The sequence below is a fragment of the Eucalyptus grandis genome, chromosome 1 (genome assembly GCF_016545825.1).
Source record: "Eucalyptus grandis isolate ANBG69807.140 chromosome 1, ASM1654582v1, whole genome shotgun sequence".
NCBI classification, from domain to species: domain Eukaryota; kingdom Viridiplantae; phylum Streptophyta; class Magnoliopsida; order Myrtales; family Myrtaceae; genus Eucalyptus; species Eucalyptus grandis.
Window position 1 is genome coordinate 41,917,299 of NC_052612.1, and position 21,894 is coordinate 41,939,192.

Consider the following 21,894-nt stretch of genomic DNA (forward strand, 5'->3'; position numbering starts at 1 on the left):
TCATTTGGAACCGCACAGAGAGGTTGGTTCTAATTTGACATATCTCATCTTCATCATCTCCAATAATGATGAGATCATCCACATAAACCAGCACAGCTACAACCTTTCCATCTTCCGCCTTCACAAAGAGGCTCGAGTATGCTAGAGGTACATTATAATCGTTCTTTAGCAAGAATTCTACAATTTTTCCATACCACGCTCTCGGGGCTTGCTTCAAGCCATACAATGCTTTTTTTAGCTTGCAGACATATTCTAGATGAATTTTGCTCTTGAAGCCATCCGGTTGCTCCATGTATATCTCTTGCTCAAGTTCTCCTTGTAAGAAAGCATTCTTCACATCCATTTGCCACACATTCCACGACTTGCTTGCTGCAAGTGCTAATAGAACTCGAATAGTGGTAACCTTTGCCATCGGGCTAAAGGTCTCTTCATAATCAACCCCATATTTTTGCAAAAATCCTCGAGCCACTAGACGTGCTTTATACCTCTCAATTGACCCATCTGGTCGAGTTTTAAGTTTATAAACCCATTTGCAAGAAATAGGACATACCTCTTCAGGTTTCGGTACCAAGTCCCATGTCTCATTCTTCTTTAGTGCGAGGATTTCTTCTTCCATGGCCTTCCTTCATTACGTACTCTTCGAGGCTTCTTCATATGTCGAAGGCTCGACCATGCCAACATCTTCAGTCAATGCTGCATTGGCATACTTGGGGTTCGGCTACCTTTGCCTCGTCGATCTCCGAATTTGAGGCTCTTTCTCTTCAGGTTCTTTGACCTGACTTGGTCGAAGTTCTTCTGTTGACCTTGGATGCTCACTAGATGAACTTGTTGATCCTAGTGATTGTGCTTCGACATCTTTTTCAACAAGCCGATTCTCATTGAATTCTTTCAACCTTTCTTCGACCTCTTCGTCGAAATTATGTGAATTTGGCAATTCGACTGCTTGAGGTGACCACCAAGACGACATTTCATCGAACACCACATTCCTTGAAGTATAGCACCTCCCTATTGTAGGGTCACAACACTTCCACCCCTTTCGTTGATCATCATATCCCACGAATATGCAGCATATTGCCTTCTTGTCGAATTTGCTGCGAAGATGATCAAGCACAAATGCATAACATACACATCCGAAAACTCTAAAGTGACTTACCACATGCTTGCGATTCTATAGCTTCTCGTATGGTGACATAAAACTAAGCCTTACTTGTGGCAGCTTGTTAGTCACGTGAGCCGCCGTCTTCATACATTCAGCCCAAAACCTTGGTGGAACATTCTTCACATGCAACATGCTCCTGCATGTCTCAGCTAGATGCCAATTCTTTCTTTCGGCAACACTGTTCTACTGCAGCGTATACAGACAAGTATACTGTCGACGTATCTTGTACTCTTGCAAATACTTCGTAAACTCATAGGAAGTGTACTCTCCCCCGTTATCAATGCGTAAGCAATGAATTTTTCTAGCTACTTCACTTTCAACCTTCTCCTTAAACACCTTAAATTTGATAAATGCCTCATATTTTTCCTTCATGAATTATTCAAATAGTGATATCCAGGTAGGTTTTTTTTTCAATTCAATAACTATTTGAATTGAATGAATAATTCAATGGAAAAACGGGTTAAGGGGTCATTATCAATATGATTTATCTCCGATTAGATGGTATCGATTAGTACCACACAAATGGCGAAATAGATTCAATCGCAGTTCATACCATCCATACATAGTGTTTTGATCTAAGATTTCAATCTCCAATTGAAAAAGGATAATTACTATCTTACATTACACAAAAAGTTCTTCCCCATACTACGAGTAAAAGAGAAAATTCCAATGAATCACGAAATGCTATGGTTCTTAAATATTATTTATTAATTTATTCACTTAATTTATTCGAAGGGGTAGTATAAGTGATCAAGGAGTGGTAACTCATATCACGGGAGGAAACTTTGCGCGAGTTCTTCTCTTTACCACGCGATAGGTCAGTGAAGCGTGAGCGGGCGCGGAGGAGTTGGGTTAAAAGCACATAATGTATTTGCACCATCACCATCTTCAAATAAAGTATTTTCTACAACCCAGATGTACCTGGAGAAGTCGTCGATGAAAGTGATCATATACTTGAATCCGCTAACAGATTGCTGCTTCACTGGACCAAACACATCCGAGTGAACGAGCTCGAGAGGCATCCGAGCTTTGAACGACGATTCCTCATACGGAAGTTGATGTGCCTTCCCGTACCGGCACCTGGCACAAACCACATTTTCTTGCACTTCCAACTAGGGAAGACCCCTCAGCATGTTCTTTTGCATCATCACCTTCAACTTGTGATAACTTACATGCCTAAGCTGTGCATGCCATAAATCAGGTGTATCATTCCTTCGGGTTTTGTTTACGTATGCCATTTGAGCAGACATCACGTAAACAGACTCCAGCCGACGTCCTTCCATGATTGGTCGATCAGTGGGCTTCAAACTTCAGTACACCTTAACATCTAGTGGACCAAACACCACATAATTACCCAAGTTTGTGAGCTGGGACACAAACAATAAATTCTTCTTCATTCTCGGCACGTGAAACACACTTTTCAATTCAACTTGCTGTGAATTGAACCAAGGAGTTATCATTGTCTCGCCGATATGAGTAATCGGCAACCTCGAGCCGTTTGCAGTAATAACAACACGTCCTCCGGTGTAATTACGCATGTTCGATAGTTTTCCTTGATCTCCAGTCATATGACTCGAACACCCTGAATCAACAATCCAATCGTAATCATAATTAATCGACTTTTCACTTACAGAGATTAATGCCATCACATCGTTTAACTCAACTACGAAAGAGGCAGTGAACTCGTTTGACACCACTATTGCAAGAAACGTTTGGAAATCCCATTCCTTATCTTCATCGAAATCATTCCTCTTCGATGATGCTGCGACATTTCCTTCAACTTTCTTCGCTTGACAATCTCTGGCAAAGTGGCCCTCCTTGCCACAGACGTAACATCGTCCACTACGTCTTTTGCCATCGCGTCGCCCGGCTCCCCCGGTCCACTACGTAACATTATCCTAGGAATGGAAGAGTATAACTATTTGTGTTCTTTTCATTTTGCTAAGTTTGACGTGGACATCTATATCGCCCGATCGTATCATAATCGATTCCTATATCAGAAAATCAAACTGGACGTAGTTTTCCACTTTGGGAGTCAATTTCTATAATTATTATCTCAACTCCTAAGAGCAAGAAAAGGGGTGTAGCTTCCCTTCGTCTTCAATGTTTTGGAAAATTACCAATTTGGTCCTATACATGTCGTATGAGTACTATATGAAATTTCAATGTGGTCATTTCAACCAATTATCACCAGAAATAGTTTACGTGGCTACCCACGCATGACATCATTAGAGTAAACTTATCTACATCAATATGCGACATAGAATGGTCGGTAATAACTAAAGGCCACATCAATAATTTAATGTGGTAATGGTCGGTAATAACTAAAGGCCACATCAATAATGCGTTCCTTAGCTTAAATTTTCTTTACTTCTAGCACTTTCCTTTAGTTTCCTTCCATTCATGTATCCTTGCACTTTATTTTTCATGTAATTTGCTTTCCTTGTCAGGAGCTGGCACTCCTTTTTCTTACACACACCCCATTCATATTTGAAATTATTTTGCGAAAAGTTGGTCAATTTAAAATCAAGCTAGAGCCAGAGAATAATATATTTTTTTATATTTTCAATTGCCTGTTTTTGGGAGATTTGTCTTTCGATATTGCCAACGACCGAATATAAAACATTGCGAATGATGGACCATTCTTTTTTTCCTCTTTGAAACAGTCAGAACATATCATATATAAACCTGTTAAAATGGGTCCTAAACCTATTTCTTAATCATATTTGATTGATTGAATTGTTATATGAATTAATTATATATAGTAAATGGGTTATAAATCCATTTAGAATGGTGAAGCCAATGATATAAGTATTAAAAGATTTCATAATTGACTTAGGACCAACCCTCTAGGACTATCTCTTGTCCTCACTTAATCTCGAGTTCACTCACTCGTGCTCATATTTTTGTTTGGGTATGAATTTTCCTAAATTAAATATATATATATATATATATATGTAATCATTTTAACAATATGGATTGAGTCGAGAATGGATTGAGTATGAATTGGATTAAGTACGAATTACTAAATTTGCATTATATAAGAATTGGTCAATTTAAATTGGATCATTTTCGACCGTAAATCCGACCGTACTGCATTAATATGATCCCACTCCCTCTATCATTAAAACTTTAGACATTGGGCAGGTCCCTTTCCCCCACCTTGTCTCATAGCTCGACCGTACTGCATTAATATGATCCCACTCCCTCTACCATTAAAACTTTAGACATTGGGCGGGTCCCTTTCCCCTACCGTGTCTTATAGCTCGATGGTAATGGCATACACATCATCACTGGGATATGGCTACTCCGTCTTGGTAGTGGCCCGTGTAATGTGGTCAACTTCAATCACGTGTCGAACAATTAGTCCACCAGTGTTTCATTCTTTGGGTGCGTTTGGCACCAGCTTTGCCAAGTACCTTTGGGTCCAAAGCCCATTTGCTCAAGTATTGGGTGTTTGGGAATATTTTTGCAACCTGCCTTGGACTTTCAGCATTTTCGGAAGGGTCAGTTGCACTGTTCATCTTCCTCTTCATCACATTTTCGGAAGGGTCGGCCGGTGAGGTTGCGATGGGTCAACGATGGGCTAGAGAGAGGCCGGTGTGGTCGCGGCACCCCGGTGACCATCGCCGACCAGTCGCACAACCCAAATCTGGGTCGCGTTGATTGCCTAGGTCATGGCGAGGTTGGTCATCGCAACCTCCAAACGACCCACAACCTCGCCGTGACCCAGATCTGGGTTATGGAGGTCGCGGTGACCTAGGCCACCCACAACGTCGCTGCTACCCAGATCTAGGTCGCGGAGGTCGCTTGGGTCGCGACGAGGTCTGTCGCTTGGGTTGCGGCGAGGTCTATCGCCGCGACCTTCGGTGACCTACGACCTTGCCGCGACCCAAATTTGGGTTGCAGAGGTCACCTAGGTCGCGGCGCGCAATCTCTACGACCTCGCCGCGACCCAAATCTGGGTCACAGAGGTTGCCTAGGTCGTCGGTGACCTCCATGACGTAGTGGGTCGCACGACGGCGCGGCAAGGGTTGTTGTGTCCTCCGCACGGTGACCCTAGCCGAACGCTGCCCTTCACCACGCCGCCTCCCCCTCACCGGACCGCCTATCCTTCATCGGCAACTATTAGCCCTTGGCCGGCGGTAACCAGCGAAGCCCTTGGCCAACCAACTCTCCTTTCCTTTTTTTTTTTAATAACAAAAGTCTTTTGCAAATTTAATTTACGCAAACACTATTTTGCACAAAGATACTTCACAATGGATTTTCACAAATAGATTTATCAAACACATTTTACATTATGAAAAACTCCTTTAACTCAAAGATCTTTACATTTTCTCTAGGACCTTTCCCAAAAATCTTCTCAAACGCACCCATGCGTTGGGTTTTCTTTTAAGTAATCGGCTTGAGAGTGGAACGATTCTCATTTTAAAATTGGAAACCGGATTGAATAAGATCACTTCCTAATTTGTTAAATTGGGAGCCAACCCTGTCCATCTAGTTATTGACGGTGTCTCTTTCTTTTGTTTAGAAACTATAATTTTTTATTAAGAGTATATTAATTCTTTTTGTAGATAATAAAATTTCTTATTTTTGAGTTTGATAATCTCATACTTATTTTTTGCTAACTATAAATAAATTTCCTTAATGTGAAAACATAGCATGAATTCCTTATCCCTTCGTAAACAAAGAGCAAAGTTTAGTTTTTTTGAGTTTTGATCGTGATTTTTGAGTTTGGCCATGAATCTGACTAGAAATTTCACAAACCATATTGAATTTGCCCATAATGCACCTTTTGGTTCTAGAAGAACAAAAATAAAAAGAAAACCAATGCATACGTGTCCACTTGGATTCCGCACAGATCGATTTTTGCCATTTGCAAATTTTGAAAACTAGGAATCGGACCAGTTCCCACAAGAACTGCCCATAACCAACTCGTCTAATTCCTAAGTTGGATTGGGACCATTGCTCACCCCTATTTTCCTCCATTTCACTAGATGTCCCTATCGATAAATTAAAATAAGAAACTTTAATTTGACTTTGAAATGCTTGGTTTTGCCATGGAAAACTGGATTCTGAGATATTGCTAACGCCGCCTGATTATCCACATTAACTTCAATGCAATCACTAGAATTCAACCACAGATCCTTCATTATCTTTTTCAGCCACAAAGCTTGATTTGCAGCTGTAGTAGCTGCTATAAACTCAGCCTCTGCTGTGGACTGAGCTACAATCTCTTGCTTTTTGGAACACCAAGAGAAACAAGCAGAACCAAAAAATGAAACAATATCCGGACGTACTCTTCATGTCATCTATTGAACCAGCCCAATCACTATCAGAAAATCCTTGCAAATTAAACTCCTGACATTTCTTAAACTGCACACCAAAGAACAATGTTCCTTTGAGATATCTCAATACCTTTTTTGCTGCAATCAAATGGAACTGACTAGGACTACTCATAAACCTAGATAAAACACTCACAGCAAATAGAATATCTGGTCTGGTTGCTGTAAGATACATGAGACACCCAATCAAACTTCTATACATAGAAACATCTACTGCATCTATTCCATCATTCTTCTGCAGCTTTTCTTTAGCAGCCATAGGAGTGCTTACACTTCGACAATCTTCCATCTGAAACTTCTTTAAAATTTCCTTCATGTATTTTTTCTAACAGATGAAGATCTCATACGAAGCCTGTTTGACTTCCAAACCCAAAAAATAAGCCATCTTTCCCAAGTCCGACATCTCAAAAACTGCAAATAGATCTTGCTTCGCCTCCTCTATCAATTCCATATCATTCCCCGTCACTAATAGATCATCTATATAAAGTGACAGAATTACAACACTTGTGATTCACCTTCTTGACATAAAGAGTGAACTCACTTAAGCTTTTACAAAGCCAAAATCCTGCAAATATCGATCTATCTTCCCATACCAAGCTCTTGGAGCTTGCTTCAATCCATATAGAGCTTTCTTCAACCCGTATACACTTTCTTCTTGCCCTTTGATACCGAAGCCTTCGGGTTGTTCAACAAAAATCTCCTCCTCAAGCTCTCCATTCGAAATGCAGACTTGACATCTAATTGAAATATAGGCCACCCCTTCTCTGCTGCAATAGCTAACAGTAGTCTTATTGTATCAAGTCGTGCAACAGAGCAAATGTTTCAGAATAGTCTACTCCCCATATTTGTGCATAGCCTTTCACCACCAGTCTAGCTTTGTGTTTATTGACAGAACCATCGGGATTAAGTTTTGTTCTAAACACCCACTTAACCCCAATCACATTCTTATCGATGGTCTATCAACAAGCTCCCATGTGTGGTTTTCGGATCATTGCAATCTCCTCTGCATTGCTGCAATCCACCTCTCGATCCTCCTTAGCTTCCACAAAGTTAGATGGTTCGAGCATTGCCACATTGCTTCTTTCATAGATTTCAGCAAGTGACTTTGTGCCCCTCACTGGTAAATCATCCACACCGTCTTCCAATCAATCTATAACTTCATCAACCTCTACATCTGTTGCAGGTTGTTTTTCGAACTGCTGCTTTTTTGCACTCTTTCCTTCCATCCAATTCCACTCATCTTCCTCTAGAAAAACAACATCTCTGCTTACAATCACCTTCCCTGTCATAGGGTGAAAAATTCTGTAAGCCTTTGATTGGAGATTGTACCCAATGAAGATTCTAAGCTCTGCCTTCTTATCCAGCTTGTCCCTCTTGACCTCAGGAACATGAGTGTAACACAAACACCAAAAAACCTTCAAATTTTTCACGAAGGTTTAACACCATACCGACTTCAAAAGGTGTTGACCTCTCTAAGGCCTTTGTGGGCAATCTGTTCAACAAGAACACTGCAAAGTATTAGCTGCTTCAGCCCCGAGAACTTCTTAGGCAACATCTTTTCCTGCATCATACATCGGCCATCTCCATAATACTTATGTTTTTCCTCTCACCGACCCCATTCATTGAGGTGAATAGGGAGCAAAGATGAACTGCTGCACAATTCCTCGCTTGCTCACAATTCAACTTAAACTTATAGCAATACTCGAACCATTATCGGACCTGAGTATTTTAATTTTCTTCCCACTCTGATTCTCAACTAAGGCTTTAAACTTCACAAACACATCAGCAACTTCAGACTTGGCTCGCAGAAAATAAATCCAACTCATCCTAGTCATATCATCAGTGAAGGTAATGAAATACCTGCTACCATTGAGAGAAGACTCAGACATAGGTCCACATAAATCTGTGTGGACTAATTGCAGCTTCTCACATGCTCTCCAACCTCCTCCTTTGAAAGAAAATCTGGCTTGCTTGCCAAGAAGATAAGTTTTGCACTGTGGAAATTCCTCCTCCAAACTTGGCAAGTCATCTCGCAAAGCTATTTCTCTGCATAAACGACATGCTCTTCCCGTGAACATGCCAAGTCTTTTATGCCATATCTCTGCATTTTCTTCTTTGCACTTTAAAGCCATTTGTTGCATCTCTTGTGGCTTGAACATGAAACTCTTGTCCTCCATTGGAATTCTTAGCACTTCTTTGCTATCTGCATTATTAATAAGACATTCCTTCCCTTCGAACTTCACTTTATAGCCCTTCTCAACTAATTGACCAACAATTGACAGATTATGGTCAATATTTGGCACAAAGAGAACATCACTGATCAGCTTCACCTCCTGACTTCCTTCAATAGCCACTTTGTACCCTTCCCTTGCACTTCGATATACTGTCCATTGCCAATTCGACTCGGACTGACCGACTGTCTAGAATCCTAAACAACTTCGAATTGCTAGTCATATGATTGGTACAGCCACTATCCACCAGCCATGCATCATTCCCAACAGAAGATTCAGAAAATGAAGCTACAAACAAGTTCTCTTCCTCGGTTTCATTCACTCTACCCGGGCTTTTCCCGCTTCTGGTAATTTTTCTTTGCGAGATGGCTTCCATGTGACCCAACTTGTGACATCTTACGCATCTAGCATCGAGCTTTCTCCAACATCTAAAAACGATGATTAGTTCCATCACAAAGTATTGACAAGGCTTTTGTTCATCTTCCATTTGCTAGACCCACCAGAATTTCCTTCTTTTGCTACAAACTTGGAGTCACCGGCATTTTCTCTAGACTGAATCCATTTCTTCCCTTTGCCTCCATCATTTGACTTCACTCTAGCTTGCAGCGCACCCTCTACAAACTCTACTCTTCTCATCAGTCTTCTGTGCTCCTGTGCTTGCAGAGCATTTAACAATTTTGCAAGCTTTATATCAGCTAAGTCTCTTGTATTTTCCAGAGATGCTATGGTGGCTTCGAACTTCTCTGGAAGAGACACCGGGATCTTACGAACAAGCCTTTCATCCTTCAAGTCGGTCCCTAAAACTCTGATTTTTCAGCTATCCCAACCAATCTATCAGAGTACTCCTTCACTGACTCTGAATCTTTCATCTGCTGCCTCTCAAACTCCCTCAGGAGATTCAGCACCTTCATGCCTCTTATCTTCTCATCTCCCTCGTATTCATCCTTCAAGAAATCCCATATTGCCTTTGCAGAATCACATCTCATGATCCTTGTGAAGATAGAGGGTGAAACAGCAGCGTACAGGCATGACTTTGCCTTGGCCTTCCTTGTGATTCTCTCTTTATGGTACTTTATCTGATTCAAGGTTGGATTGTCTGGAAGTGGAGCAACCTCATAATCATCCTCCACAGCCTCCCATAAATCATGACCCTCCAAGAATGCCGTCATCTTGATAGCCCAAGCCTGATAATTTTCCCCAGAAAAGACTGGAGTTGCCATTGCAGAGAATCCACTCGATCCTGCCTCCATCAGCTTTTTCTTTGCAAATCGGAAGCAATCTTCACTCAATTACCCTCACTTCACAGTCCCTTAAGATCCCACAAACGCTCTGATACCACTGTTGTTACTGATGTTGTTACTGATCAAAACAGTAAACAAGAAAATAGAAAACCAGAAGCTATAGATTTCTTGAATGAGGAAGAGAAGCACAGAGAAAAACAGAACACAAACTTGCGTACGTCTTGTGCTTAAAAAAAAACTGTCGAGTACAACCACTAAATACAAAGCAAAAACTGCTCACGTACGTGCAACACATAACTACACACAAACGTGCTATTAACTTCCTAGAAAATAACAAAAACACTAAATACATAACAAAATGAACTTGGCTGTTTTTAATAAAAAAAACAGAGTAAAACAGAGTAAAAAGAAAACTGAAAACAGCAGAAAACAGAGACATTATAATCCAACAATAATGCCATTTAGCCGCAGACTTGTGCCTCTAGAAAATGAAGGTCCGAGGAGTTAAGTGGATCCTTACATTTTGCAAACTATCCATGTAGAGACTCCAACCAGCCGAGCATGTAGAGCCTCCTGCACTTCTTTCCTGTTCAAGTATTTGAGGATTTCGTCTTCTATGCATACATCTATCTTCTCTGTTTCTCGCTGGAAGCAGCATAATCACAAAAATTCGAAAGGTTGCGAATGGAAAAAATTAAAAAGATCACTCAGAATGGATGAAGAGGTTCACTAGCTTATTCAGAACCGTGGCCTGTGAAGAAACTGTCGACAAACAAACATCAAGAGTGACATCGTACAGGTCAGTGAAATTGCTTATTTCTCTTGATGCTTCACTTTCGACACAAGAGCAGACAGGGGTGGGGGTGCCACTCTGGAATTGTCTTCGAATTTTGGAGAAATTGCATATTGTGTTTAAACTTTCGTAGGTTGCGTCCGATATCAATCCATGAGACCATAAAAACTCCGCCTGTGAGTTGAAGTCGGTGTTGAACTCGAGAAGTGGATTTCCTATCTACAGTGAGCATGAGATTTGTTCATCCGAGTCAGTATCAAACCGATAAATGTGAGATGCTAATTCAAGTTTGCAGAGTTTTCAGTCAAACTCACAGCGATTCCCTTTAAATTGAACAGCTTGGACTGCAGGATGAGCTTTGCAAGTTGTGGAACATAGTGACCTGGAAGGAGTGAAATTAGATAAAGTAAAAATTCTGCATTCATGGAACTTCTATTTCATTCAACCATGCGAATCAGTGTTCACAAAATCTTGATCACTAGTTCACCTGCATAGCTCTCTCCTGTGATGAATAAATCTCTTTCCTTGTATTCCGGGAATTTTTCGAACCAGTTGCAGAGGAATGTGACATTGTCGCTTGCTGAAATGTGGAAGCATTGTTTAGCTGGTAGTAGTACTTAAATTCAACTTTACGTTACATCCGTAGATCATTGCGACTCTTTGATGTGTTAAGAATATCTCAATTTGCAAGGAAAAGAACCTGTCATCTTGTCGTCAACGGAGTTATATTAAGAAGTATTGACAGAGTAGGAGAAACCAACTCCTGCAGGAGACTCCAGGTACAGCATGTTTGCTTCTGCAGATAAATTGAAAAATGCAAGAATTAGCCAATCACAGAATCTCCGACGTAGTAAATGCATTTGACCTCACATTCACGCTCGAAAATAATATATCTAACACGAGGTCCGATTCAGTTTCCTAACGATTTAAGCTTTTGCAACCAGAGACAACATGTTCAAATGCGTTTAAGCTGCTAAAAGTATACGCTCGACTTTTTTCCCCACCTTTGTTTAGCAAATTTACGCTCACCTTTATTCCAGCTATAGTAATTTTTCAGGAGCACATCTCCACTGGGTTTGAATGGTCCATGCTCACAGAAAGCACCAACTCCTATGGATGAACAACCAGGCCCTGCAAAGTGTATAACCCAACACAAGCAAACTCCAGTGTCTATTCAACTTGCTCATTTCATTTCTCGCCATCATTTACTCGAATTTAGTCCAGATGGTTTTACCTCCATTGAGTCAAAGCACGAGAGGCTTTGAAGCAGGATCGGCTTCGGCTTCGGCGAAGTAATAGAAGAGTGGTCTCTGTTGCTTCTCATCCAGGGGGACGTACCCCGCATGCTGGCCAAAGCTGACCTCGGGCTTTCCCAGCAAGCTGACGATTTTGTCAGCATCTGAGATGGCGCTTGGTGTCGAGCTTGAGCACATTCAGGTCAGTGTTACACTGAGTGTTGCTGCGATGAGCCATGGCACTAGTTGCTATTGGAGGTTTGTTTGTTAAAACAAGCTAAGTGCGTTTTCCTTATCCCACGTAGGAAAAATGGGAGGAAGTGGGCCAATTTATAAATGTGGGATTTCCTTGCGTACCTCAAGGAATGATTGGGTGAGGTTAGATCCCACCATACTCATGTGCGGGTGTGCGATTATTTGGCGTACTTAGCACTTGGCTCGCCTACGCGTCTGTGGTTTAATTAGCACTAACCTCTTTTGTTATTTTTTTATGTTATTAATTTTTAATAAATTCATTTATTTTTGAGAATTTCAGAAATAAAATATAAAAAATAAAAATTCGAAATTAAAAAAAAAACTATTATTCTGAATTTTTTGTTTGTGTTTTTCTGAGACAACCTTTGGAAAATGTACTTATTCAGTTTGCAATTTTCCCGAATGATTGCAATTGTTCGTTTTTCAACTTCTTCTGAATGGACGCATTTGTTCAATTGGACAATTTCCAAAAAGATACGTTTGTTCAATTTTCGCAATTTTTCACGAAGAGTTGCATGTGTTTTAAGACTGTTTTATATATATACTCGTCATTTTTCGGAAGAACGAGAGTGATCATTTTCATCTTTTCGAGTTTTCTGTTTGAAAAAAGCTACGACCATTCTTTCAATTGTTTCATAGAGAGACCCTGGAGAAATACTAGAATTGCTATATATTATTCTCATCCGAGACTTTGTTGTGTTGTTGTATTCTGGAGGATTTTTGCTAGTGACAATATTGTAGGGCAAATAAATCCTTAAAAAAAGTGATATCACGCCTCAAAGTCCGATCTGAGTACTTTAAATATTTGTCTTCATTGTTCAACCAAATTCGAAGCCATATTTTTCCAACAGTTGCTGATGCATCGTGAGCACGAGAGGGAGTGAGAGAGCCTGAGAGAGTATTTTGCTGGAAACGTAAAGTTTGAGTACTTTGTGCAATCCTAATTTTTACCGACCAAAAAAAAAAAAAAAGTTTCACATTTATATTCTTTCTTACTATTTTGCTTTGTAACTTTGTTTTCGGGAAGACACCTTTGTTTTTTTTCCTTATCGACCCGAGTCAGTGCTTGCGAGGATAAGTGGTTTGGTTCTTCCGTGGAAGGGCGAAGTTTTCTATGCGACGGTTATCCGCGTGACGTACAATGGTAGCGTCTCATGCGAGAGGAAGCTACCTCTTGTTCAGACAAGGATATGACTTTCGTATTTTGGTGAAATAGAAGGAAATGATTCATGTGCCGGAACCTTTCTATGCTTTTCTTTTTTCCGTGGCTCTTACACACGCATGCTTTAGTAAAAATCAACGACAAAATCCTGGGTTTGAACTTTCAAGGGATGAGAAGATGCTGGTTGCCGATTCTTGGAAAAATACAAGGATGTGGCACTTCTCAACAATGAGTAATCGGCGATGCCAATGTCGTTTTGTGGTTATATAAAATTATGTGGGTAATGATGCAGACAAGTTACTGATTAACTTGGCTTGGTTAAGAAACCCAACTTATTCCAGGACAACTATATTTCCCAATTTTTGCTTTCAATTCCTCCATTATCACTAAATAATTATGTAATTTAATTCGGTCCATATATGCTTGACCTAATAAAAATGATTTAATGTTAGAGATGTCTCCACTCAAAAAGAAAAATTTAAACCTAAGGTCATTAGCATTGCATTGCGTGCGGATAAGAATGCCAGAAATTATTGAAATTTGTGAAAAAAAAAGGGCAATTATTGTAAATTAGTTTCACTTTGGAAATGTAATTCTAAATTGTTTTATAGTAAGAAAAAGGTCATTATAAAACTGGGAGGATGAGGTTTCGTGAAATTATCGACCACTATCTTGAACTCGTATTAAGAAATGATAATATCCGTGAACGCGAATTGCGGTTTTATCTATCTATATAAGTATGTGCATTCAACAACAATAAGAGATATAGAGAAAAAAAAAACAAGAGGCACAAGGAGATGGGCTCAAAGTAGAAAAAGGAACAGACCAAGATATAAATACTTATTTGTTTTTGGTCAGAAAGATATAAATACTTAGAAGAGACTTTTTACCCAAAAAAAAAAATATATATATATACTTAGAAGGGACGGACATTACACATCCGCCTTTTATTTGAGTGCACAAGGTAACTAGAGGACAAAGGGCCACGCGGCGCTTAGTTTGCCGTGCCACGTGTCGGGACCCAGTATGCCTACCTTTGAGCACCGGTTTACATTTATCATATTAGATAATCCATTCTCAGGCTCTTTATCGAAGATGCCTCTGAGGAGCTCATGGCTTGGTAGGCAGTGATTTCCCCATCAGGAATGAGGTGAAGAGCTGCAACGACCTCTCCGGTTGCGTGGCTGGCGCAGCGTGCGAAGCTCCTCTAATGGTCGCGAACGCCAACTTGCCGTACTCTTGCGTGTATCCAGCAACCTGAGATCATCAATCGACGATTATCAAATGCACAAAAAATTCGTGGCATACGTCTGTGATCCGGCGTCACACTGAACAATCTTGACATCCATCTGTCTAGATGAAAGCGACATAAGAACACAACCCGGATTCTCCTTGAGCGAGAAAGAAATAGATTGACCTGCTTGCTAGTGAACCAAGCTCTGTAGGACAAAGTTGTCTTCTGTTTCAGCACCTTGGAGGCTAAGGTGTCGACCAGAGTCCGAGTTCCGAGGAAGGGGATGATCGAATCTAGATCGCCGCTGCCATAAGAAAGAAAGATGATTGATCACAATGTTATCTGTCAGTTAAATGTGGACTTATTGTAAATGCTAATCAATATTAGAGGAATATCTGATGATGCACCTATAAACTAGGACTCGGAGGCCAGACTTGACAAGTTGTCCCAAGATTGGGATCATACTTATATACTGATCCTCAAATCTGAAGTTTTCAAAGACATCACTGCAGAAGAACAAAACAGATTAATCAGTCAGCAGATGCTAATCTTCTCGACACTTGCCTAGCCAATAAGACAATGTATTATGTGATAGCGATAGTTGTAGACATTTGCATAAAATCTCCTTGGTTCTACCTATGCTCTTGATATCCTGATTAGAACAACATATGATTGAAGAAGCTCATGCTGTTCGATGATTGATCTTCTATTTTCAATCAAATCTGAGTTTATCATTTTCCTAGTCCATTTAGTCCTTAATTCTTTAGCAAGAAAGTTTCCTCAGAAGAAGAATTGAGTGAGCTCAAAAGAATTCCTGATTCTAATTTTACTTCTACTATAACAAGTTGCAATGCTATGCCACTATTTTCAGGGAGAGGCAAAAGGAGAGCAGCGTAAGTACTCGCTGCACGTGTTCCAGTGTCCGACTCCGACAAGCTTGGCGTGGAGTGCAATCTGTACGTCTTTACGGTTAAAGTACTTAATGACATCCTGCCCTTCGCAGGGATCTTTAGTGTCCAAAAGGCTCTGCATGCAAAATACAAAATGTGGGAGAAAAGTTGAATGAGCTTCTGGAACATTGATATAGGAGTTCTATCTAGCAGTTACTAATTCGAAATTGGGTCTCGGTCTCGGTCTCACCTGATAGTTGATCAAGTCTTCTGATGGAAGGGAGGATGGCAATGAATGCCCTGAGGTAAGCATCTTATAGAAAATGTTCAACTTTGATTGCCCCGATGTTAGGCAGAGGTCCGCAAGGATATCATACTGGTCGATTGCTTTGGTATCATTAAGTTCTTTCACTACCTTTAGTACAACATATGCACACTCGGAAGTCAGAGCCTTCGATCTGATTTCCCCCAAAAGCCGAGTGAGGTTACAGACATTTTGAAAGAGCAGCTCAGATTGGTCCGATATGATCCCGTGGGACCAGTAAAATGTGGTCGGGGTGTTCGTGTCGACTTCATAATCCAATAAAGGATTACCAATCTGCAAATTGTGGCCAAATGCGTAGTCAAATCGGAGGGCAAAAAGCGGAATAATAGTTAATAAGGGCTTTAGGAGTCTCCTGGAATCGATTCTTTTTATTGAATAGATCTTACCATAATTTCGAATATGTAATTTAAAGCGATCAAATAGGAAATGACACTCTGAATTATGGAACTGTTAATGAAATAAAGTACACTCACCGCTATGCCCTTTAAATTGATCTCCACCTTGGATTTGACAATGAGCTGTGCAAGTTCAGGCACATAGTGACCTGGGTACAGAAAACGATCAAGTCATCAATTTTCTGGTTGGCTTCTTTAGATCTGCTCTAGAAGTCCTGAAATAGGTGCATGTTTAAATAATATGGAGGTAAGTTCGCCTAAATAGTGGAATTTAACTAGACAGACTCCATAATTCGAAATTAATTCACTCAATCTGATCAGATTAATATCTACGTGAACAACTGAGAATGTACCTGCATAACTTTCCCCAGTGATGAAGAAGTCTCTCCCTTTGTACTGCGGGTATTTGGTGAACCAGTGCTGCAGGAACACTCGATTGTCTTGTGCTGTAGTAGAAGTGAAACCATTTATCAGTTGCATTTACGGTGTCCACAGTGTAAGGTATCTGTAGTGATTACAATCATAAATAACCAAAGCTTCATTTCTCTTTTCCATCAAATAGCAAAGCTGATCATATACCTGTTATATTGTCAGTAATACCCGTGTAAAATGATTGATTAGTTGAGTAAGAAAAGCCGACTCCTGCCGGAGACTCCAGGTATAGGAGATTGGCCACTGCAACATTTAGCCAATTCAGTTGTCAAATTTCCAGGGAATGCAAACGAAAAGTTGCTGATAAGGAAACATTAGCTTCTATCTCCTCACTGACAAGCACTTAATCAGTGCCATATAAAAAAAAAAAGTCATGATATCTTTGTTCTATTTACAATAATGAAGTGGCTCTTAATCAATGATAGCACGTTTTGCTTGTTTATTGAATATCTGGTTGCTACCCCATATGAACATAGACAAGAAAAAGTTTGTCATATCAGCTAATTGATTTGAATTCAAAAAGTAACATATACCTTTGTTCCAGCTGTAATCTCTTTTCACCAGACCCCCTCCCTTCACTTTGAAAGGGCCATGCTCAATGAAAGCTCCATACCCCAAAGAAGAACAGCCAGGCCCTACATTATGAGAAAAGAAAAAGGAGAGGCAAGACAAAGTATCAAAATAATTGAATATATTGTCTATACCTGCTTAACAGATCAAAATGCATAATGATTAAGATTTGATGTTCATTCTGCTGCTATAATTGAAGGAGGAAGTACATAGTAGTATTGCATTTGTTTCATAAATTGTGCTTTGATCCTTCAGTCAGAGAATGAAGGACAAGAGAACTTTACGGAGGCGACAACATTGATTTTTTCGTAAGTGACGGGGATCCGCAGTTTAGTTACCTCCATTTAGCCAGAGAACAAGAGGCTTAGAGGCAGGGCTTGTCTCTGCCTCCACAAAGTAGTAAAAGAGAGCTCTTGGTGGGTGGTCACCCACTGTGATATAACCTGAATAGTGGCTGAAACCGACGCTCGGTTGACCAGGCAAGCTCAGGATTCTACTGGAGAGGGATGTCACAGGCTTGCATGCCTGCATGAGGATTGAGCAGGTGATTACTGTAAGGATAAGCCATGGCTGAGACATGATTGCTTGAGAGTGAGTGAGTGAGATGCTGGTTTCTTGCTTTCCTCCTGGAGCCTGGGGGTAAGTTACTATTTATAAAGATAAAAAAGAGGAAGGACCAAAGGTATATTTGTAATGATTCCATCCAAGAAGGGCGGGGAGTGGTGGCCGAGGCCAAAGGGTCTTGTAATACTTTAGCTTTAGCTGGTACGTCCATGATGGGGTGCGAACGGAACGCACCGTTTCGTCTTGATACGTTACGATGGAAAGTCACTAATGGAGGGGTACAGAGGGAGACGTATAAAAGCCTCCCGAACACAACCGTTGGGTGGGTTAGCAATTCATTCGTACCAAATTTTCTCTCAATTTCCATCAAAGAAGATCAAGGCGTTCCATTTCATCTTTGCAAGAACAATCAGCATTTACGCCGTGGAAATCGGGTGTTTTCCTTGTGATTGCATCCAGACTAACGTGAGGTAGTGTTGTTCGTGATTTATTCGCAATTCAACGTTCATTCCGGGGCTATTTGCTGTTTGCGCATCAGAATCAGGTAAGTCGTCTTCCGCCGACTCGAATTCCAACATTGGTATCAGAGCCCGATCGTGATTTCTACTTTGTTTTTCATCGAGTTTTCACATTTACCATTTGATATTGAGATCAAGAGATAGTATTCTACACTGTTTGGATCTCTGATAGTCGGAATTGCCCTATGAAAAACTCGAAATTGAACCGGAGTGAAGAATAGGTTCAGGGTCGTGTGCACCGGTGAGGTTTTGGCCATTTTTCGAATTAATTTTTTGATTAAAATTAATTTTTGAATATACCAGGTAAAAGATTTCGTTGAGACGAGTCCGGTAGTGGGTCGAGCGCCGCCAGGCGACGTTGGACGCACCCACACGCGCGGCCAGAAGCCGCTACGCGTGGGTGCCATGCGCCTGAAGTGCTGGCACGACCAACGTGTCTGCCACATGCGTCGGTCGACGAACCGGCACGTGTAGACACGCGCCAGCCGGCGAACCGGCACGTGCGAACGCGCGCCAGCCAGCGAACCAGCGCGTGATGACGTCACCATGACATCACACAATGGTCGGTAACCGCTAGGATGACGTCATCGATGACGTTAGCGTTGGCGACGGTTGGCCGGCCAGTCACCGGTTGGCGACTCGACCCGACCGACGACCCGACCCGACCCGACCCGACCCGACCCGACCATTGACTGGTCAACGGTCAAACCGGTTGGACCGATTGGACCGATCGGACCGGCCAGGAGCCGTTTGGCTCGGTAGCGCATGCGCCACGCGCGTCGTGCACTCAGGTGGCGCATGGGGGCGCGTGTCAGCTCCGATTGGAGTGTGGTCAGTGGCGTTTGGTTCGTATGAGTGTCCTGTACACGTGGTATAATTATTTTATACTTTTAAATTTTATAAATGTATAAAAATGCATAGGAAACCCTATGTACGCGTATTTTTTGGGGTTTAATGCAGTTTATTCATTTGTGACTAGTTTTTTCTTGTGATTAAGGAAATACAGTAGCTAGTTTGTGTGCAAATGATGTTATATATGCTGTGTAGAGCTTGGTTCAATGATATGATGTATATATTTTAATATACTTGCAATTTTCTAGTTGTTAGAAAATTAGAACAATGGTAGGAAATCTATTACATGTTGAATTGCATAGTTGAAGCATGATTGTTGTTTATACGTTAGTTATTATCATGCTATGTTTTTGTGTTAAGGAAAAATGTAGAAATTACATAAAGTCATGTAATTATTTTTTTTCCTAGTGGGAGTTCGTAGGTTGGTAGAATTTGAAATAGTTCTCACCTAGAACTTAACATTTGCATAAATTAAACTAATTAATTAATAATAGAACAATTGTACATAGAAGCTGATTGGGAACATAGCGAACTTTTGCTTTTGTGTCTTTTCTTGAATTATCATTAATTTAGTTTGTTTTTGCTGCAAATCAAATATGTGTGTTACTATGTAAAGTGTGCTAGTATTGATTCTGCGTTTATTATGTCAATGTGTTATAGCAATTGATTATGGCATCGGCATCCAAGACCATTGTGGCTGACCTCAATAAGGGTGAGAAGCTAAACGATGACAATTATGATATTTGGTACCGAAAGGTTCAGTATATTCTTGAGGAGCAAGAGGTTTTGGAAACCCTCAACCATACCATGGATGAACCTAAGCATGGAACTTCAGCTTAACACAGGAGAGATCTGGAAGCTTATCAAGCTTGGAAAAAGAAAAATAGCATTGCTCGCATCACGTTGCTGAGCTGTATGCAAGATGATCTCATGTGTGAGTTTGAGAGTTATGACAAAACTCAAGCTATGTGGGTTGCCCTGAAAGATAAGTTTGGGGGTACATCTACCACTAAGCTGAGGAGACTCACCATCAAGTTTGACACATTCCGAAAGCACCCAAATGTAACGATGAGGCAGCATCTTCAGGAGATGTCAAACATGATCCATGAGCTGAAGTCGACAGGTCACTCTCTTACTGATGAACAGCAAGTTCAGGCTGTAATAAGGTCTCTTCCTGATAATTGGGAGCATATGAAGATCAATATGACACATAATGAGAACATCGTCACTTTTGATGATATTGCGCGTCATTTGGAATTAGAGGATGAGCGCCTAGAGGCTGCAAGATCCTCTACCCATGCTTATGTTGCTGAATCGAGTTCGCGCAAGGCTTCGGGCTTCAAGCGTAAGAGGAATCTTCAGTTCAACAACAAAGGGAAAATGACTGATCAGGGACCCAAGAGGGCTAAGAGCTTCCGACGCAAGAAGCGTGGTGGGAAGAAGGACAATGCCAAGATGGAGTGCCACAATTGTGGCAAGATGGGTCACTTTGCTCGTGAATGCACTAAGCCGAAAAAGGTACCCTATTACTCCATTACTTTGAGTAATGCTTTTGTTTCTAGTACTGTAATACTTGTTGAATCTCATCCAATGTGGACTGTAGACTCAGGAGCAACAAACCATGTAGCTAGAGACCGAGAAGTATTTGTGGAGTATCGTCGGATACCGCCTGGAAGAAGATGAATATATGTTGGGAATAATTCAAGAGTTGAAGTGAAGGATATTGGCACATGTAAATTAATCTTACGTGGTGGTTGAAACATGTTCCTGCATGATGTCCTTTATGCTCCAGATATTCGACGAAACTTGGTCTTTGTAGTTGTTCTTCTTAGCTTAGGTTATGTATTGAATTTCCATGGTGATTGTGTTGACATTTTGTATGGAACAATTTATTATGGTTCAGGTCATGTATTGAATGGTTTTATGGTGTTAAACCTTGACTATGATCAGTACAATGTTAATGTTGATGGTTGTTTTTCTTTAATTGCGTCTTTTAACAATGTTGAGATTGATGCAAGTACTTGGCATGCTAGATTAGGTCACATTGGATTGCAAAGAATGCAAAGATTAGCTAGATAAGGCCTTTTAGGGTCACTCACTAATGTTAGTCTATCCGTATGTGAACATTGTCTGGCGGGAAAAACAACTAGAAAACCATTCGGTAAAGGGACTAGAGCTGAATTTCCATTGCATCTCATACATTCTGACATTTGTAGTCATTTGAATGTGAGGGTGAGGCATGGAGCCTCATATTTCATCACTTTCATAGATGACTTCACACGTTTCGGTTATGTCTTTCTAATCTCCCATAAGTCAGAAGCATTGGACTGCTTTAGACGATATATAGCGATGGTAGAGAATCAGTTGAACAAATCAATAAAAGCATTGAGAACCGATCGTGGACGTGAGTATCTATCGGAGCAATTCAAGACTCTTTGTGATGAAAAAGGAATTGTACGACAATTGACTATTCCTGGTACTCCACAACAAAATGGGATAGCTGAGAGAAGGAATAGAACCCTATTAGAAATGGTTAGGTCTATGATGGCGTAAGCAAATCTACCTATCTCCTATTGGGGAGATGCGTTATTGACTGCTGCCTATATACTTAACCGTGTGCCCTCAAAATCGGTCACTTCCACCCCTTATGAATTATGGACTGGTAGGAAACCAGACTTGAGTAGTCTACGTCC

The 21,894-nt window shown here is 40.8% G+C and overlaps 1 protein-coding gene and 1 pseudogene across 1 annotated transcript; both read right to left on the reverse strand.

Moving 5' to 3' along the window:
• Positions 1–718: 718 nt before the first annotated feature.
• Positions 719–12,202, reverse strand: LOC104414307 (annotated as a pseudogene).
• Positions 12,203–14,353: 2,151 nt separating this feature from the next.
• LOC104443865 (serine carboxypeptidase-like 45) lies at positions 14,354–17,865 on the reverse strand. Its single transcript, XM_010057425.3, has 10 exons — positions 17,606–17,865; positions 17,231–17,332; positions 16,845–16,940; positions 16,619–16,711; positions 16,344–16,414; positions 15,796–16,143; positions 15,557–15,681; positions 15,063–15,161; positions 14,839–14,959; positions 14,354–14,678 (listed from the first exon to the last, which is right to left on the reverse strand). Exons 1-10 carry the CDS (start codon positions 17,844–17,846, stop codon positions 14,532–14,534), a joined length of 1,443 nt encoding a protein of 480 aa, XP_010055727.2. The 5' UTR covers positions 17,847–17,865; the 3' UTR covers positions 14,354–14,531.
• Between the last annotated feature and the right edge of the window lie 4,029 nt (positions 17,866–21,894).

Bases quoted from the DNA above. Each gene is read 5' to 3' on its own strand.
- LOC104443865 (XM_010057425.3), bottom strand. From the start codon at position 17,846: ATGTCTCAGCCATGGCTTATCCTTACAGTAATCACCTGCTCAATCCTC. The intron at 16,712-16,844 runs GTATATGATCAG...CTTCTACTACAG, and splicing joins TATTACTGACAATATAACAG to CACAAGACAATCGAGTGTTC. The intron at 14,679-14,838 runs GTCAATCTATTT...TGATGATCTCAG, and splicing joins CTTGGTTCACTAGCAAGCAG to GTTGCTGGATACACGCAAGA.